General features: G+C 41.5%; 1 protein-coding gene and 1 pseudogene across 1 annotated transcript in view; one reads left to right on the forward strand and one right to left on the reverse strand.

The window, feature by feature from the left end:
• The first annotated feature begins 8111 nt into the window (after window positions 1–8111).
• Window positions 8112–15045, forward strand: part of ZNF483 (zinc finger protein 483) — a 31909-nt gene continuing 24975 nt past the window's right edge. Inside the window, exons 1-4 of the mRNA XM_022579061.3 lie at window positions 8112–8600; window positions 9072–9160; window positions 11024–11150; window positions 11524–11619. Coding sequence (XP_022434769.1) covers window positions 8213–8600; window positions 9072–9160; window positions 11024–11150; window positions 11524–11619 — 700 coding nt within the window. The 5' untranslated portion in view covers window positions 8112–8212. The remainder of the gene's footprint in view (window positions 8601–9071; window positions 9161–11023; window positions 11151–11523; window positions 11620–15045) is intronic.
• Window positions 13059–14556, reverse strand: LOC149749027 (large ribosomal subunit protein uL15 pseudogene; annotated as a pseudogene).

Consider the following 15045-nt stretch of genomic DNA (forward strand, 5'->3'; position numbering starts at 1 on the left):
ACTAATTTTCAGTTTCAAAAAACAGACAAGAAGTAATTGGGGGAGGGTAAGAGGGGGCCAAGAAAGGCCAATGAGAAACCAAAATAATATATCACAAAATCCAAGAACTAAAAATTTGTATTTTACTCCTTAGAAGTCCCCTCTCCCTCTTGTAGGTCCTACTCAAACTAAATATCTGAATGATTCTGATAAGGTGAACAATCTTGCTTCCATCGTCAGTCAAAGCAGAGTAGAAGCAGAATATTAGAGGGCACTCTTCTGGGCAGGTACATGGATGACCAAAGTACTAACGGACACACTGAAAACAAGGGAAGAAGTAGGAAAACTATGAGAAGAAGCTATAAGAACTCAAAAAGCAAAGCATGCTGGGGTTATTTATAAAGTACTGAAAGCACTACCCACCACATAGGCCCTGAAATCATTTCCCTTGAATAAGTGATGTTTATGGTGCTAATCCTGACATCAAGAAATGGTGAAATAGGGACTTTCCTGGTGGTCCAGTGATTAGGACTCCGTGCTTTCACTGCCGAGGGCCTGGGGTCAATCCCCTGGTTGGGGAACTAAGATCCCACAAGCTGCGTGGCGTGGCCAAAAAAAAAAAAAAAGAAATGGTGAAATTATGTCTAATTTCAAGCAATAAAAATCGAGGAAGTATGAAGTATATTTTACAAAGCTTTTCATCTAAAATGATTATAATAAGTAAGTAACTTCTGGTGCTTAAAGGTTTAATTCTAAGCTATCTAGAAAATCCAGCTATCCTAAAAGATTCAATTATCCATTCCCAAAGAGCCCCAGACAAGCCAAAATTCTATATAAATAAGTCTAATATAAATAAGACTTTATATAAATAAGTCTAATTGTTTTGGTTGCTGAAAAAGTTAGGGACTGGATCCAATCTGCCGACAGAGGCATAACCCTAATGATCTTCTCTGCTCTTTTCGGTCAGTTATTGACTGAAGACATATTTCATGACATATAAAACCATGTCATGACTCAAAACATTCCACTTTCTAAAACTTGAACTCAGAAACATCAGTCTCTAACCACCATATAGAATCTTTCCTCTCTTTTCCTAATTCCTGTGGATCGGAGTACATTTTTTAAATCATTGAACATTTTATTTTTAATTTTAATAACCAAGTAAAACAGTAGGCTTGTCATAGCAAACTAGAGAAGTAGCAAATTGGGAGATAGAGGAATGCTAAAAGTATGTCTTTCAGAAGAATTAAGACAGAGAAAATACAAAAAATGAGTTTGAAAACATAGAAGCTTCAAACTTCTCTATTAGAAGACTAGGTGGAAAGAACATAGAAAATTGTGGAAAAGCAATTTTTGAAGCAATTCCAATTGTGGAATGGCTGACTGCATCTAGAAACTAATGCAATAGCTGTAATTTGTTTAGAAGGGTCTGAGTCAACAGATATGTCATTTTTGCTTCCTGCCTTTTCTGTTAATTCTGCCTGGAATTTAGACAAGGCTGGAGCTCCAGTGACCATGTTGTGAATATGACATACCTACAGGCCATTTAAGCAGAAACATAGCACGAGGCCAGGTCTCTGAATGTATTGTGAGAGCTGCCATACAAGCTATGGTCAACCTGATTCCGATTTTATTACTGAATGAGAAAAACGAAATCCTGATTAGCTTAAGCCTTTATTTTTAGGAACACAGAGTACACTTTAGATCCTCATCATCACCTCGAAGTTTTTGACCACTTTATGTTCATGGCAATGAATCCTTATTAGCACCTTCAAGTTTTTCTTTCCTTGATTTCTCTCTTACATACAGTGCCAATCAATTCCCAACCTTGGGCAAACCCCATCATTCATTTTATTTTTCCCCTCCCAAATATCACTGGAGAAAGGCAAAAAGCTGATCTGGTCCAGTATGATACTACACCTTGCATTTCGGAGAATGAGGCAACCTGTCCCCTATCTTCTAGAGATAGGATTTATCCCTATACCAAAAGATTCTACCTCCTCTGATTTCCTTAGGACAGTGACTTCACAGGTTTTTGTTCAGGTCTCCCCCCCAAAATTTGTTTTTGAAAAACAACGTAACTCGTTTGCACAATTTTAGGTTGGCATCTAAAATTTCGCCTTATTACTTAAATAATTGAAAAGAAGAAATTTTGACAATGAATTCTATTGTAAATAGTAGCATTTTAAATAAAGGCCCAGGGACTTCCCTGGTGGCACAGTGGATAAACTCCACAGTCCCAGTGCAGGGGGCCTGGGTTCCATCCCTGGTCAGGGAACTAGATCCCACATGCATGCCGCAGCTGAAGAGCCCGCGTGCCGCAACTAAGATTCCACACAAGCAAATAAATAAATAAATATTTTTTAAAAAATAAAATAAAATAAAGGCCTGGGACTTCCCTGATGGTGCAGTGGTTAAGAATCCACCTGCCAATGCAGGGGACACAAGTTCGATCCCTGGTCCGGGAAGATCCCACATGCCACGGAGCAGCTAAGTCCGTGTGCCACAACTACTGAGCCTGTGCTCTAGAGCCCATGCTCCGCAGCAAGAGAAGCCACCGCAATGAGAAGCCTGCACACTGCAACAAAGAGTAGTGCACAACAATTTACACTAAGGCAATATAGTTTTAACCTTGAAAGTCTTATTGTTTACTTTATCATCCTTTTCTTCAACAAAAATATGTATACAAATTTAAATATTTGAAAATTTTTCTATGGTTATTTAAAAAATTACTATGACTGAATAATCATAATTAATAGTACACAACTTATCAAAAACAACATAAATACATTACAACATTTTTTAAGGTTTTAACTATTAGAGATTAGCATATTTTTTATGTTACAGCTTTTTTTATGTTACAGCTTTTGAGAGTTATTAAACATGAAAAGTAAAATTTTATTGGAAATGTATCTCAATGAAAAGGACAGGGGCTGTTTTTTTAAAAAAAGAAAGATACCCAGTTGCTGTTATTCACTTCCTCATTACCTAATTTAATATATCAAATTGTCACTTTGATGTCGTCAAGTTCTTCCTCTGAAGACAATCAACCCTCTTAGTCGGGAGATGGCTCAGAGGCATGGCTTGCTTTTGTAAAGTGAGAGAAGGGCCACTGTGAAATAGGACATCCTGATTTTTAAAGGCATTCTTAGGCAAAGCAATTTGAAGAAACACTATATATGATCTAGAGATTGATTTTCTTAGTACTATCCATGCCCCTATATCCTAAGAAAATTTTCACGTACTCCTGAGGACCCTTGTTCCAGAACAATGCATCTTCAGTGTTCTTCCTTCTTATCCTATTCTGTCCCTAGTCTCTCTTTGAAAAAATAACCTACCCAATACCTTCTCTTTCCATTCTCATATTCAGGCTGCACCTTTATTCTTTCCTCAACCCCCTGGACTTCCCTGAAATTAATTGCCTGAGGATCAACCAACTGCAAACTCCCGTGGTCACTTTTTCATTCCAATCTCATTAGAACTATTGACTCCATCGTCCCTTTCAAAATTCTCCTCTGTTGGTTTTCCTTTACCAGTTTCTCCTGATTCTTTTCTACTTACCAGTTAACTTCACTGCCTCCTCTCTCTGCCACCCCCTCAAAGTCAGCATTTCCTTGGGTTTTAACCACAGACCACTTCTCATTCCACTTGCTTTTCATTGCAATCCTCATTCCCTCATCTTCAATTACTAAATGACTCTTTAATTTCTTTCTTCAGTTAAGTCATCTCTACCTAGATGTCCCACATGTGCTTCAAACTCAATGTATCCCCAACTGAATTTTAATCTTCTTTCTCAAACCTTCTTCCTGTGTCCCTTAGTATATGTGGAACCAGCATCCAGTTGATCAAACCAGAGACCCTGGAGTAGCCTATAATCCTTTCTTCTCCCTCACTTTTACTCACTATCTACATATTGTCACTGAGTACTGTCAGTTGGGGTTTCTCTGGTTCCTGGCACAGAAAAATCTCATGTATGTACAAAAATATTTGAAGAAGAGTACTGGAGTAGTTCACAGAAACAAAGAAAAACTAAACATCCTGAAGGATAGGAACTGGGCAGCTCCCAGGATCTCTGCAACAGGAATTGAAGATCATCCCCCAAGGAACTGCAACCAAATGATCCAGCAACAGCATAGCCTTTCATTTCTGGATGTTGCAGAATGAGAATCCGAAGTCCCAAACTTTGATTCAAGCTTGATTGAAATTAAAACAAACCTTAGGGGGCTTCCCTGGTGGCGCAGTGGTTGAGAGTCCGCCTGCCGATGCAGGGGACACGGGTTCGTGCCCCGGTCCGGGAAGATCCCACATGCCGCGGAGCGGCTGAGCGTCCGGAGCCGGTGCTCCGCAGCGGGAGGGGCCACAGCGGTGAGAGGCCCGCGTACCGCAAAAAAACAAACAAACAAAAAAAACCCTTAGGTTGAAATGATAATAGATAAGAGGTAAATGACCTTGTTGACAAAAATTCTCTGGGAATCCAAAGTACTCTGTTGGTCTAGCATCTCAACAATAGAAGAGATAATTAGAAAAATTTGCATTCTGATGACTAGAGGAGCACAAAGAATAAGAGATTAACTCTTAAAGGGGTAAAGGCCATGTTTAAATTTCCAACCTACACATTCTCTATTTCTTTTTATTATGATATAGTTCTTTAATAAGAGGTTCCTGTCTTAAGCAATTGAATTTTCTTTTTCTTTTTTTGGCTGCATTAGGTCTTCATTGCTCTGCGTGGGCTTTCTCTAGTTGTGGTGAGCAGGGGCTACTCTTCGTTGCGGTGCGCGGTCTCTAGGCGCGCAGGCTTCAGTGGTTGTGGCACACGGGCTTAGTCGTGGCTCGCGGGCTCTAGTGTGCAGGCTCAGTGGTTGTGGTGCACGGGCTTCGTTGCTCCACGCGCGGCGTTTGGGACCTTCCTGGACTAGGGTTCGAACTCGTGTCACCTGCATTGACAGGCAGATTCTTAACCACAGCGCCACCAGGGAAGCCCCCTCCAGCTTCTCCGTGATGTCCTGTCCATTTTCAGCCAGTCAAGGGGAGGTGGTAGAGGAGAAGAATACGCATTCAGACCTGGGACTGGACAACTTCTTGACTTCGGGCAGCCCCGTTTCCTCGGCTTGCCTTGCTGTCTGTGAGATGCGTGCAGGGGTTCACTTAGTTGAGCTTGTTCTGTTCCTTTAAAGTCTCAGAGCCTTGACTCACCCTGCTCCTTCAGTCTAGAATGCTTTTCTCTCCCAAGGGCACCGCTCCAAAAGTCACTTATTATAGGACACTCCCCGACAATCCTTCTGGAATTCGTCAGCCCTTTTTGCTATTCCCCCAGTAATCCCTGCAAGTACCATTCACATATTCAACAAATATCTGTTGAGCACCTACTACATGCCAGGGCCTGGAGGGTGTATTTCCATGGAACAAACCAGATAAAAATCCTTATCCTTGTGGAATTGATAGTCTAGTGAAAAAAACAGACAATAAGCAGTAATCAAGTAAGAAAATGATATGATGTGTTGAAAGGGGAAATAGGAGTGGCGATGGGATTCCACTTTAAGCAGATAAGTGACAGAGCTTCACTGAGAAGATATGAAAGGATGGGAACGTGAGCCATACAGGATACCTAGGCAGGCAGCAAGTCAGCCATACGTGCCAGGCAGGTTGGAGGGAGAGGGAGAGCAAGGAGACCATTGTGACTAGAGCAGGGAAATGGGGGTAGAGGTCAGGAAGGTTATGAGTGGCCAGATTCCATCGGCCTTGTAGCCCACTGTAAAAATTAGAATTTCTACCCTCGGTGAAATGGGAAGGCTTTAGCGGGTTTTCAGTAGAGGAAGTCCATAATGTGTTTTTCGTTTTTTAATCATCTCTCTGGTTGCAACGTGAAGAGACAAGAGAAGAAAAGTGAAATCAAGAAGCTATTGCAATAATCCAGGCGAGACACGATGGTGGTTTGAACCATTATGGTGGCAGGTGTGTAAGCCATAAAATTAATATTTGTTTCATTCAAGTTGCGGCATTAATTATGGCTTGCAGTGAATGCATCACTAATATGCTTCTGCGGTGGGTTTTTGCAGCCTGGATTTCGGAGAAGGGTAAGGAAGAGGGGAGGAACGGTTTGAGGTTACCAAGGTAACAGAACATCACAGATCTGAAAACCTGAGACGGCTCTAGGCCTTGAGGCCTCTGGCGCAGCAATAATTCCGCAGCTGAGACCACCAGCGCTTCCCAAAGACCATGCGCAACAGGCCGGGCTGGTAGCCTATGGAAAGCACGGGACTTTCGCAAAGCGGGACAGGCGCATCCCGGGAATCGTAGTTCTGCGCCCCTGCGCAGGCGCAGTGAGCCCTCCGCCGGTGGGGCTTGCGCGCGCAGCTCCTGCAGGACCAGTTTCTAGAAGCTTGTTGCAGTGGCGTGGGTCATGGCTGCGGGTCCTGACGCAGGTAGTGGTAGCCCCGGGCCCTTAGTTTGGGGGCTGCGGCCAGGTCGCCGGCTCCGAGGGCGCACCTTGGGCAGGGTGGGGGCCGAGGGCAGTCTCGCTGTGCACACCCAACGGCGCAGCTTCTGCGGGAGGTGGGCGCGCTGCTGGATGGAGCTTTCTTCCATCGCTTCCCTGCGCCCATGGTCTTGCAACTTCGCTACTTTGGTATTTTGGGCGGGAAAATTCATTATGTGAGCATGGGGGTAGGGGACTGTCCCGTGTATTACGGGTTGTTAAGCAGCCTTTCTAGCTCCACTCATTAGGTACCCGTAGCATCCCTCCTCCTTAGTCGTGATAGCCAAAATGTCTTCAGACATTGCCAAACGTCCCCTGCGGGGCAAATTCCCCCTCGCACCCCCGTCGTTTGAGAACTTCTTTCTGCCTGCGTCACATTTTCGCAGAGCCTTTATTGTAAGCTCCCTGGAGATCGTGACAGCTGCCTTTCTTAGCCACTGCAGAGTCTCAGGTGTCCAGCGCGGCGCCAGGTACGTGGTGGGCGCCTAATATTTGGCGGAGGAATAAATGACGTCATGCATACTGTGTGGCGGCCTTTGTGCTCGGAGGTGGGTAATTATTGGTATGATAGCTGCAGTTGGAGGACACTGTCCTCACTTGCTGGAGTGAAGGCACATCTCAGACTGTATTGTCATTTCTTGGGTGCTCTGTGAGGGTGGGGGCCCTGTCTGACCGCCCATGCCTGTCTCCTTTGTGTCCCGCTCTCAGGTCATTGTATATGGTCAGTTATTTGTGGAATGAGAAAATGCGTACAACACAGGCTCTGTGTAGAACAGTACTTGGGGATCAGAGAAAGCCTCATACAAGAGGTGACAGTGGAAAGGAGTCAAGTTTTAATGAGTAAGCTTGGTAGGAGAGGAAAAGAAGGCAGCATTCCAAGTAGAGGGAATGGCTGTAGTGCAAAGGCAGAAGGAGTTAGAGTTTCTGGAAATGGAGAGATACCTTCTTACGGCTGCAGTGTCCATCAGGGGCAGCTAGAGCTGGAGGTGAGGTCATCAGGGCAGGGTTTCTAGACCATCACTTGTAGCTTCAGTGTTTGAATTTTATCTTGAGGCAGTTGGGGAGTGATAGGACCATATCTTGCATATTAGAAGGAATCCTTAGGCTTTGGGGTGAGACTGAATTGAAGAAGGCTGTACTTAGGTAGTTTCAGTAGGAGAGAATGGAGAGGTTCTTATGAAATAAAGCCACCAGAACTTGGTTATTGATTTTGTGAGAACTTTGAGAGTCAAACATGAAGTCAGGTTTCTCAGTTGAGCAGCTGGTGGGAAATTGTGTGGCCATTCATTGAGAGAGGGCAGGAGTGGAATAGGTTTGGATCCTCTTGTGGCAGCGAGCCTTTTCTGATACGTTTGGCTGATGAGGAATATTTAGTCTGAAGAAACTGTTTTCTTGGAGGGTACCTTTAATTACCCTCAAGTAACTTCTCAGCTTTTCACCTACAGAGAAAATTATTCTTTTAATACAGTAGGGCGGTTCTAGGTCTCTGAGAATGTGTTTGTGTGTGTGTGTGTTTGTGTTTGTGTGTGTGTATCAGAACCAAACTAAGAACAGTGTTTTTTAGGAGTCACAATTTGTTTCATTTGTTTCATAACTTATATTTCTTGACAGTTTCTGCAAGACCATAAAGTGGATCCTTGGAACACTTGATATTTTGCTGGAGAGTGCCTTTTGGTGGCCTGTGTTGACACTCAAAGTCTAAAGGGGACTGAATTCCTCCTGGTGATACACATTGCAAGCCGGAGTAGCCTGAACGAGATGACAGCCATCTCCCCAGATCCTCACACTTTGGTCTCAAGTGAACAAAACAAGGTGCTAAGAATGGAGACCCCTGGGGATCAAGAAGCTCTCCTAAGAGGAGACACTGCTGACCCAGAGTTTTTCAGACGGAGGTTCAGGTGGTTTTGTTACTCCGAAGAGGCTGGACCCAGAAAAGCCCTGAATCAACTGTGGGAGCTCTGCATTCAGTGGCTGAGACCAGACATCCACACGAAACAACAGATTCTCGAGCTTTTGGTGTTTGAGCAATTCCTGACCGTTTTGCCAGGGGAGATTAAGATTTGGGTCAGGTCACAACATCCTGAGAGTAGCGAGGAAGTGGTGACCCTAGTGGAGGAGTTGACCCAAGTGCTTGAAGAAAAGGAAGGTGAGATTAATAGATGGAGGGAGGAAGTGGGAGAGATCTCCTCAAGATATGAATCTAAACTCCCTAAAAGAGCACTTTCATTTAATAAGTGATTCTTGCTCAAGCCACTGTGCAAGGACTATGAAGAAAACACATTACTACATAAAACAGATGTGTTATTTCATCTTAATATACCTTATAAATATTTCATAGATTATTATGAAAACTAAATACATTGAAACAGTGGGTATATGGAATGAATGAAATCAGATTTTGTGAGCTTATAAATTGAAAGGATATTTTATGAGGTGGGGGGGGAAGCTTGGATTTTAATAGGAAACTGTATCTTTGGCTGTCCTCTGTGTCTTCAAAGCTTAGGGAAAACTTTTTTTCTGTTTTTTCTGACTTTTTCTCCAGAGTGACATATATAATAATTTCTAGTCTGAGGAGCTCATTTAAAAGGTTGGACTGTTTTTTTTCCCCCCTTCCTAGAGATGATCTCTCAAGATTCTGTTATTTCCCAAGAGGAGAACCCTGAAGAAGATAAAACAGTTTCTGTTCCTCCAAATACTGAGTCCCAGGTAAGCTTCCTTTCACCGGTTTTCATTCATTCATTTTTTTTTAACCGGAAATTTTCATTCTTTTTAAGTTAATTTGTTAATTGAGGTCTGATTGACTTACAACATTGTATTAGTTTCAGGTGTACGATGTAATGATTCGATATTTGTATACATTGTGAAATAACCACCACAGTAAGTCTAGTTAACATACGTCACCATATATGGTTACAGGTTTTCATTCTTAAGTAGATACTCACTGAGTTCCTCCTGGCTGGTATAAAGATGCTAGAATAATTAAGACAGTCTCCTTTTCCTCACAGTCTTCACGTTCTTAGAGCTCATTCTTCATATGCTATTTTACTTCAGTTACCAGAATTGATCATGTCTGACTCTAATTAAAAACAAAAATATTTATTAAAATTCAACAGTTATTCCTGATAAAATTGGTCAGGTGGAAATAGAATTATATTTCCTGAACATGATAAGAAAATTCTCCAGGTGGATAATGTTGGAAAATTAAAAGCAGTCCTCACAATAAAAAGTAAGAAGATAAGGATGTCTTACCTTACTGCTATTAATGAGTATTTTCTGAGTATTCTAGCCAATACAGTGCTAGAAGGAAATGAGGTAAGTACAGATATGAAAGAAGCAAGTGTATATTACTTACAGGTAATGTAGTCTTTTTGGAAAACCTCAGAGAATCAACCGAACATGTACTGAAACTCATACAATAGCTGAGAAAAGTAGCTGGTTACAAATCAGTAAGTTTCCTGTATACCAATAATTATCAGTCAGGAAAAAAAATTCTTATTCACAATGGTAAATAATAGTGCTCTGGTAGGCTGATAATGGCCCCCTGAAATATATCCACTTCCTAATCCCTGGAACCTGAGAATGTTACTTTATTTGGGAGAAAGGTCTTTGCAGATGTGATAAAATAGGGATTTGAAATGAGGAAATAACTCTGGATTATATGGGTGGGCCCTAAATGCCATCACAAGTGTACTTAGAGCTTGAACACAGGAACAGGAGAAAGGGACATGGCGATTGGAGTGATAAGGCCGCAAACCAAGGAACACCACGGAATGCTGACAGCCAAGGAAGCTGGAAGAGGCAAGGAATGGATTCTCCCTCAGAGCCTCTGAAGGGCGTGCAGTTCCCGCAACACCTGGATTTCAGACTTCTGGCCTCCAGAATTTGGGAGGATAAATTTCTGTTGTCTTAAGCCACCAGAGTTGTGGTAATTTGTTATAGGAGCCACAGGAAGCTTCTCCAAGTGGTAATAGTTGCTCTGCTGTACTGCCTCTCAAAATGTCATGCTGTAGAGGATGCTATGGAAAGTGTGTTTTAATGATTAATTGTGCTCATTTGTAATTTGGAGTAATTGTAAGTGTGAGTTTGTCATCGAATACAGATCCTTGTTTGATTGTGATAGAAAATAATTGCTACTTAGAGCCAGCTAGAAATTACAGTTTAGAATATAGTCACTGATGTTACTCTTACATGTTTAATTATTGCCTGTAGAGCTTACATTAATTCTGCAGATTCTGGGTTTGGGAATGTAATTTGTATCGTTCATTTAATATTTTCTGTTAATCCTAGAAATCAGTGTGTTAGGCTGAATTTGATCGGTGTTAGACATTCCAGAGAATTCTTGTACAGCATTTCACACCAGGAACTAAATGGCAAAGGCAGGGATTGTTTCATAATCTTGTTTTGTGTCACTTGTAATAGATGTATAACAGCCACCTTGAAGTTTGCTTTGGAATTCTCAAAAACTTGAATACCATCAAAACTAGTACTTTATATCCTAACTACTTCTCTGAATTCTTAGGATCTGTTTGGGAATAACCCAATGCAAAAAGGCTGTCTTTGGTGTTCTAGGAATCCATGACACTCAAGGATGTAGCTGTGACCTTTTCCAGAGGAGAGTGGAGGGCACTGGAGCCTTCTCAGAAGGAGATATATAAGGAAGTGCTGCTGGAGAACTATAGGAACCTAGAATTTCTGGGTAAAGACATCTTCTCATAATCTAGCATCTAAGCTGGGTATCTTTTTGTCCATTCTTATTGAAAGATAAGTGCTATTAACTGTTTTGGCTGGGCTTACAGGGGTGATGTGACTAATCCTAAAAATGGGTCCTAAAAATGTACTTTTCTACAGTGTTTTCTCCAAGAAAGAGTCTTTGCTTCATTGAGCTAAAAATGTTGAGCATCATTTTGCTGTTGCCAAGGCCATACCTTCCCTGATGTTTTCCTCAAATGCCAGTATTGAAGTCTCTTTGGCAGCATCTTTTCTTCCCTGGAGAACCAGAAGCTGTGAATGTTGGAATGTCTTTGTTCTAGGCAAAAACAGCCATTTTCTGTTCTTTTCTCTATGAGCAGGTTTTCCAGTTTCCAAGTTAGATTTGATTTCCCAGCTAAAGTGGGCTGGACTACCACGGCTGCTGCAAAAACAAGCCTCAAGAGGCTCCAGACCAGGTGAGTTGGTGAAAAGTGGAGGAGGAAATTGAAGTAGTTGCTTTACCAAACCATTTGGAGGAATTTTGGAAATGTTGGGTGGGCTAGGTGCTAACATAGAAAGATGATTAGAATATCCACCTTGCCTTCCTGGAATGTTCATTTTAACAGGGGAGACTGTTAGTTTGGGTCCTCGAGAAGCAGGTGCCCAGATACGATTAGCCAGGTCAGAGACTTACTGGGGAGAATTCCAGGGAAGGAAAGCAGGGAGAGGACTGGAAGAGGCTGGGATTGCTGTTCAGAGCATGATGCAGGTCTGACACCTGTGACGAGAGAGGGAAGGAGGGAAGGCTGGGTAGGACGAGTCTTAGAATGAAGTGCAGGTTGAGGAAGTCTTGGCAAAGCCAAAAAAGAGTCTTCTCGCCAAGAGTTACCTATCACAGTCATATGCCTCACGGAAATGGGCCTAGTATCCCTGCCATACTTGTCATTGACTGGGAGCACCCGTGGGAAAGTGACCTTGGTGTGATGCTGTGGTGGTCATTGAGCAGCAGCGGGGGGCTGTTGGGTAAGCACCCCAGAGGAGGAGCTCTTGAGAGGCACGTTCCCATGGATGCCATAGATGCAGACATCAGAACTAAACGTGTTGGTAATGGGATGTATGTCATAACGATGGCATGTGTAAGGAGCAGTGGGAAGATACAGGAGCAAGGGCTTAATTAACAATTGAATTGAGTCTTGGAGAAGAAAGAGTTCATTCAATGGACAGCATATATAGTATAATCAATTTGTTAAAAGGAAAAAAAAGTACACATACATGTATATGTTTAAATGTATAGATACATATGGGATTTACTGTCTGGAGAACATGCTAACCCTGGTTATCATTGAGGGATTACATTTTTTCTTTATTCTTCTCTTCCTTACACTTTAATAATAAACATATTAAGTTTGTATTTTTAAAAATTAAAATAAATTATTACTTATATATCAATACCTTGGTTTAAGGAAAAAACCAATAATTTACTTTGCCCTATTCCATCTTATTAACCATTCATTTTAGTCAACCTATTGGCTGTTTCCAGCATAGTTACACAAATAAAGGACGGCAGTTGTCTTTTTATGTTTAAGTACATTGGGGAGAGTTATTTTGAAAATGGATTCTAAAAATGTTTTGAGTAAAATCTAGCAGCATTGGTATAAATACTGCCTCTCCCCACAAGATGCTTATGTAAAAGAAGCATCATTTAGATGTACAGCTTATTTAAAAAGTCATTTACAACGGAATGGAGAAAAAGGTTTTGACAAAGCCAGAATCAAGGGCTATGATTTATAAAAAGCTCGTGCAAATCAGTGAGGAACATTGAGTATGTTAGAAAAATGATCAAGGAACTTCAGCAGATAGCAAACCAAAATAACTGACAAAAATAAAATTTAAATAGCTGTTAACATGAAAAAAGTGTTCCAAATCACTGGTCAACAATGTAATTTACATTTAAGGAACAGTACTATTTATTATGAATCAAATTTGCAAAGGTTTAGAGAAAAAGCATTTGACCATAGTTGAGTAGTCAGGTACTTATCATCATGTATTATGTGGTGATAGAATTCTTCTACCCTTTGGTTCAGTGATTCCACTTTTATGACTCAGTTCCGAGGAAACATTAATCATTTGATAAACATGCCATAAAGAAATAACTAAATAGTAATATATTGATATGAGGGATTATTATGTGATTAAAATCGTGAAGAATTAACCAATGAGATGGGAATGGATTATGAATTTTAAAAAGTAACCCTACATATTATACATAGATATTCTATTCTACAATGTACAGAAAAATTTCCAGAAGAAAAAACACAATTTTTAATAATGGTTAACTTCTGGGTAATAGGATTTCATGTCTTATTTTATTTCTTTATTTTTTGAAAAGCACTCGTTAGCATTTAATGAACTTCCCTCCATCCATGTAGCTTCAGGCTGCCAGGACAGTGCCCCCTCCCACCCCCGCTCCCTGCCAATCTTCTCAGCTCTTCTGCTGAAGAATTTGGCCTTCAGAATGACAGGCTGCTTTAGGAGCTCTCTCTTCCCCAGAACTTTGTAGTAGCCCGATTGCTCCACATTAGTGATAGGAGCAGCTCCAGTCTTGTTTTTGGCAGCATTTAGCGTATCTGCTCACTGACCAAGGTCCACAGTTTATCCAGGTTGACATTGGGGCAGAAGCTCTAATTCCTTGCTAAGTGGTAATGCCTCGTACCAACTTTCCCAGAGTAACCCTGGGTGATATTTGTTGAAATTGACCCTGTGGTGACATGTGCCACCAGCATTACCCTGGTCTCCCAGATGCTTCTGGTGTTTGCTGATGCGGTCATGACTGTGGCTCATGTGGCCCCCTAAGCTTCCAGGTCTTCCTTAGTCTGGATGGAATGTTGGTGACTGTCAAGTCTTGAGAGCCATCCAGGGTTTCGTATTTTATAGTTATCTGGTTAAAAAAACGGTCTTATGAAAGTGACACTAGAATCTCATAACTAAGAGCCAGGATGAATGATGTGGTTAATAAAGGAATTCAGGGTTCTGAGAGGAGCACATATCTCAAGAGGGTGGTGTTGGAGATTGTGGGACTCGTGCTCTAGGCCCTATCAGATTTCTGTGTTTGTGATAGTGAAGGTGCACAGAGATTGAATTCTAGGCAGTATGAAGTATTAAGATGCAGTCGTGTAGTAGGGACACTAAATGGATGCCTGGTTAGAGTATTCATAAAGTTGGTAGGGCCAGATTGTTGTAACCTTTGAAAGTCTAGCATAGGTGTTGTTGAATATCTGTGATGTGACTAACATTGTCTATAAACTTAGTGCTATTTGGCTGCTTTGAGGAGAGGCAGTATGGTATAAGGGTCAAAAGTGTGGGCTTTGGTGTCAGACTGGGTTAAAAATCTGGCTGTACCACTTATAGTACATGTGACCTTGGGAAAGCTGCTTACACTCTTTGTGCCTAGTTGTCACATCCATAAAACAGGGATAATAATAGGACCTACTTCATAGGGTTATTGTGAAAATTAAGTGAAATACAAGTAAAGTGTTTGGTATGGGACCTGGCATTTGGTAATTATTCAATAAATGATTGCACTATCATTATTATTTGGAAGGAGAATAGATTGGATGGTAAGAGGAATAAGTTTGAACCTATTATAGAAATTTGAAATGAGGGTGAGAACTTGCATCTCTAACTATAAAGCACAAACCTTTCATCTTCCTCAGTATTTTTCCTAAGCTCTAAGTTTCCCCAGTTCCCTCATGTCACTTTTCCCTTCCCTGTTTTATGAGACTCTGAGAATTGTCCACGCCCTGTTCCTTACAGTCTCTACTGTCTCTACTCCTATTTCAGTCCCAAATGCAGCAGCTTCCTTTATTGCAAACAGGAAATATTCTATTTGTTATTTCTTTTAG

Source organism: Delphinapterus leucas, chromosome 6, assembly GCF_059928025.1.
Source record: "Delphinapterus leucas isolate spDelLeu-1000000601 "Yukka" chromosome 6, BTC_Dleu_Yukka2, whole genome shotgun sequence".
NCBI lineage: Eukaryota > Metazoa > Chordata > Mammalia > Artiodactyla > Monodontidae > Delphinapterus > Delphinapterus leucas.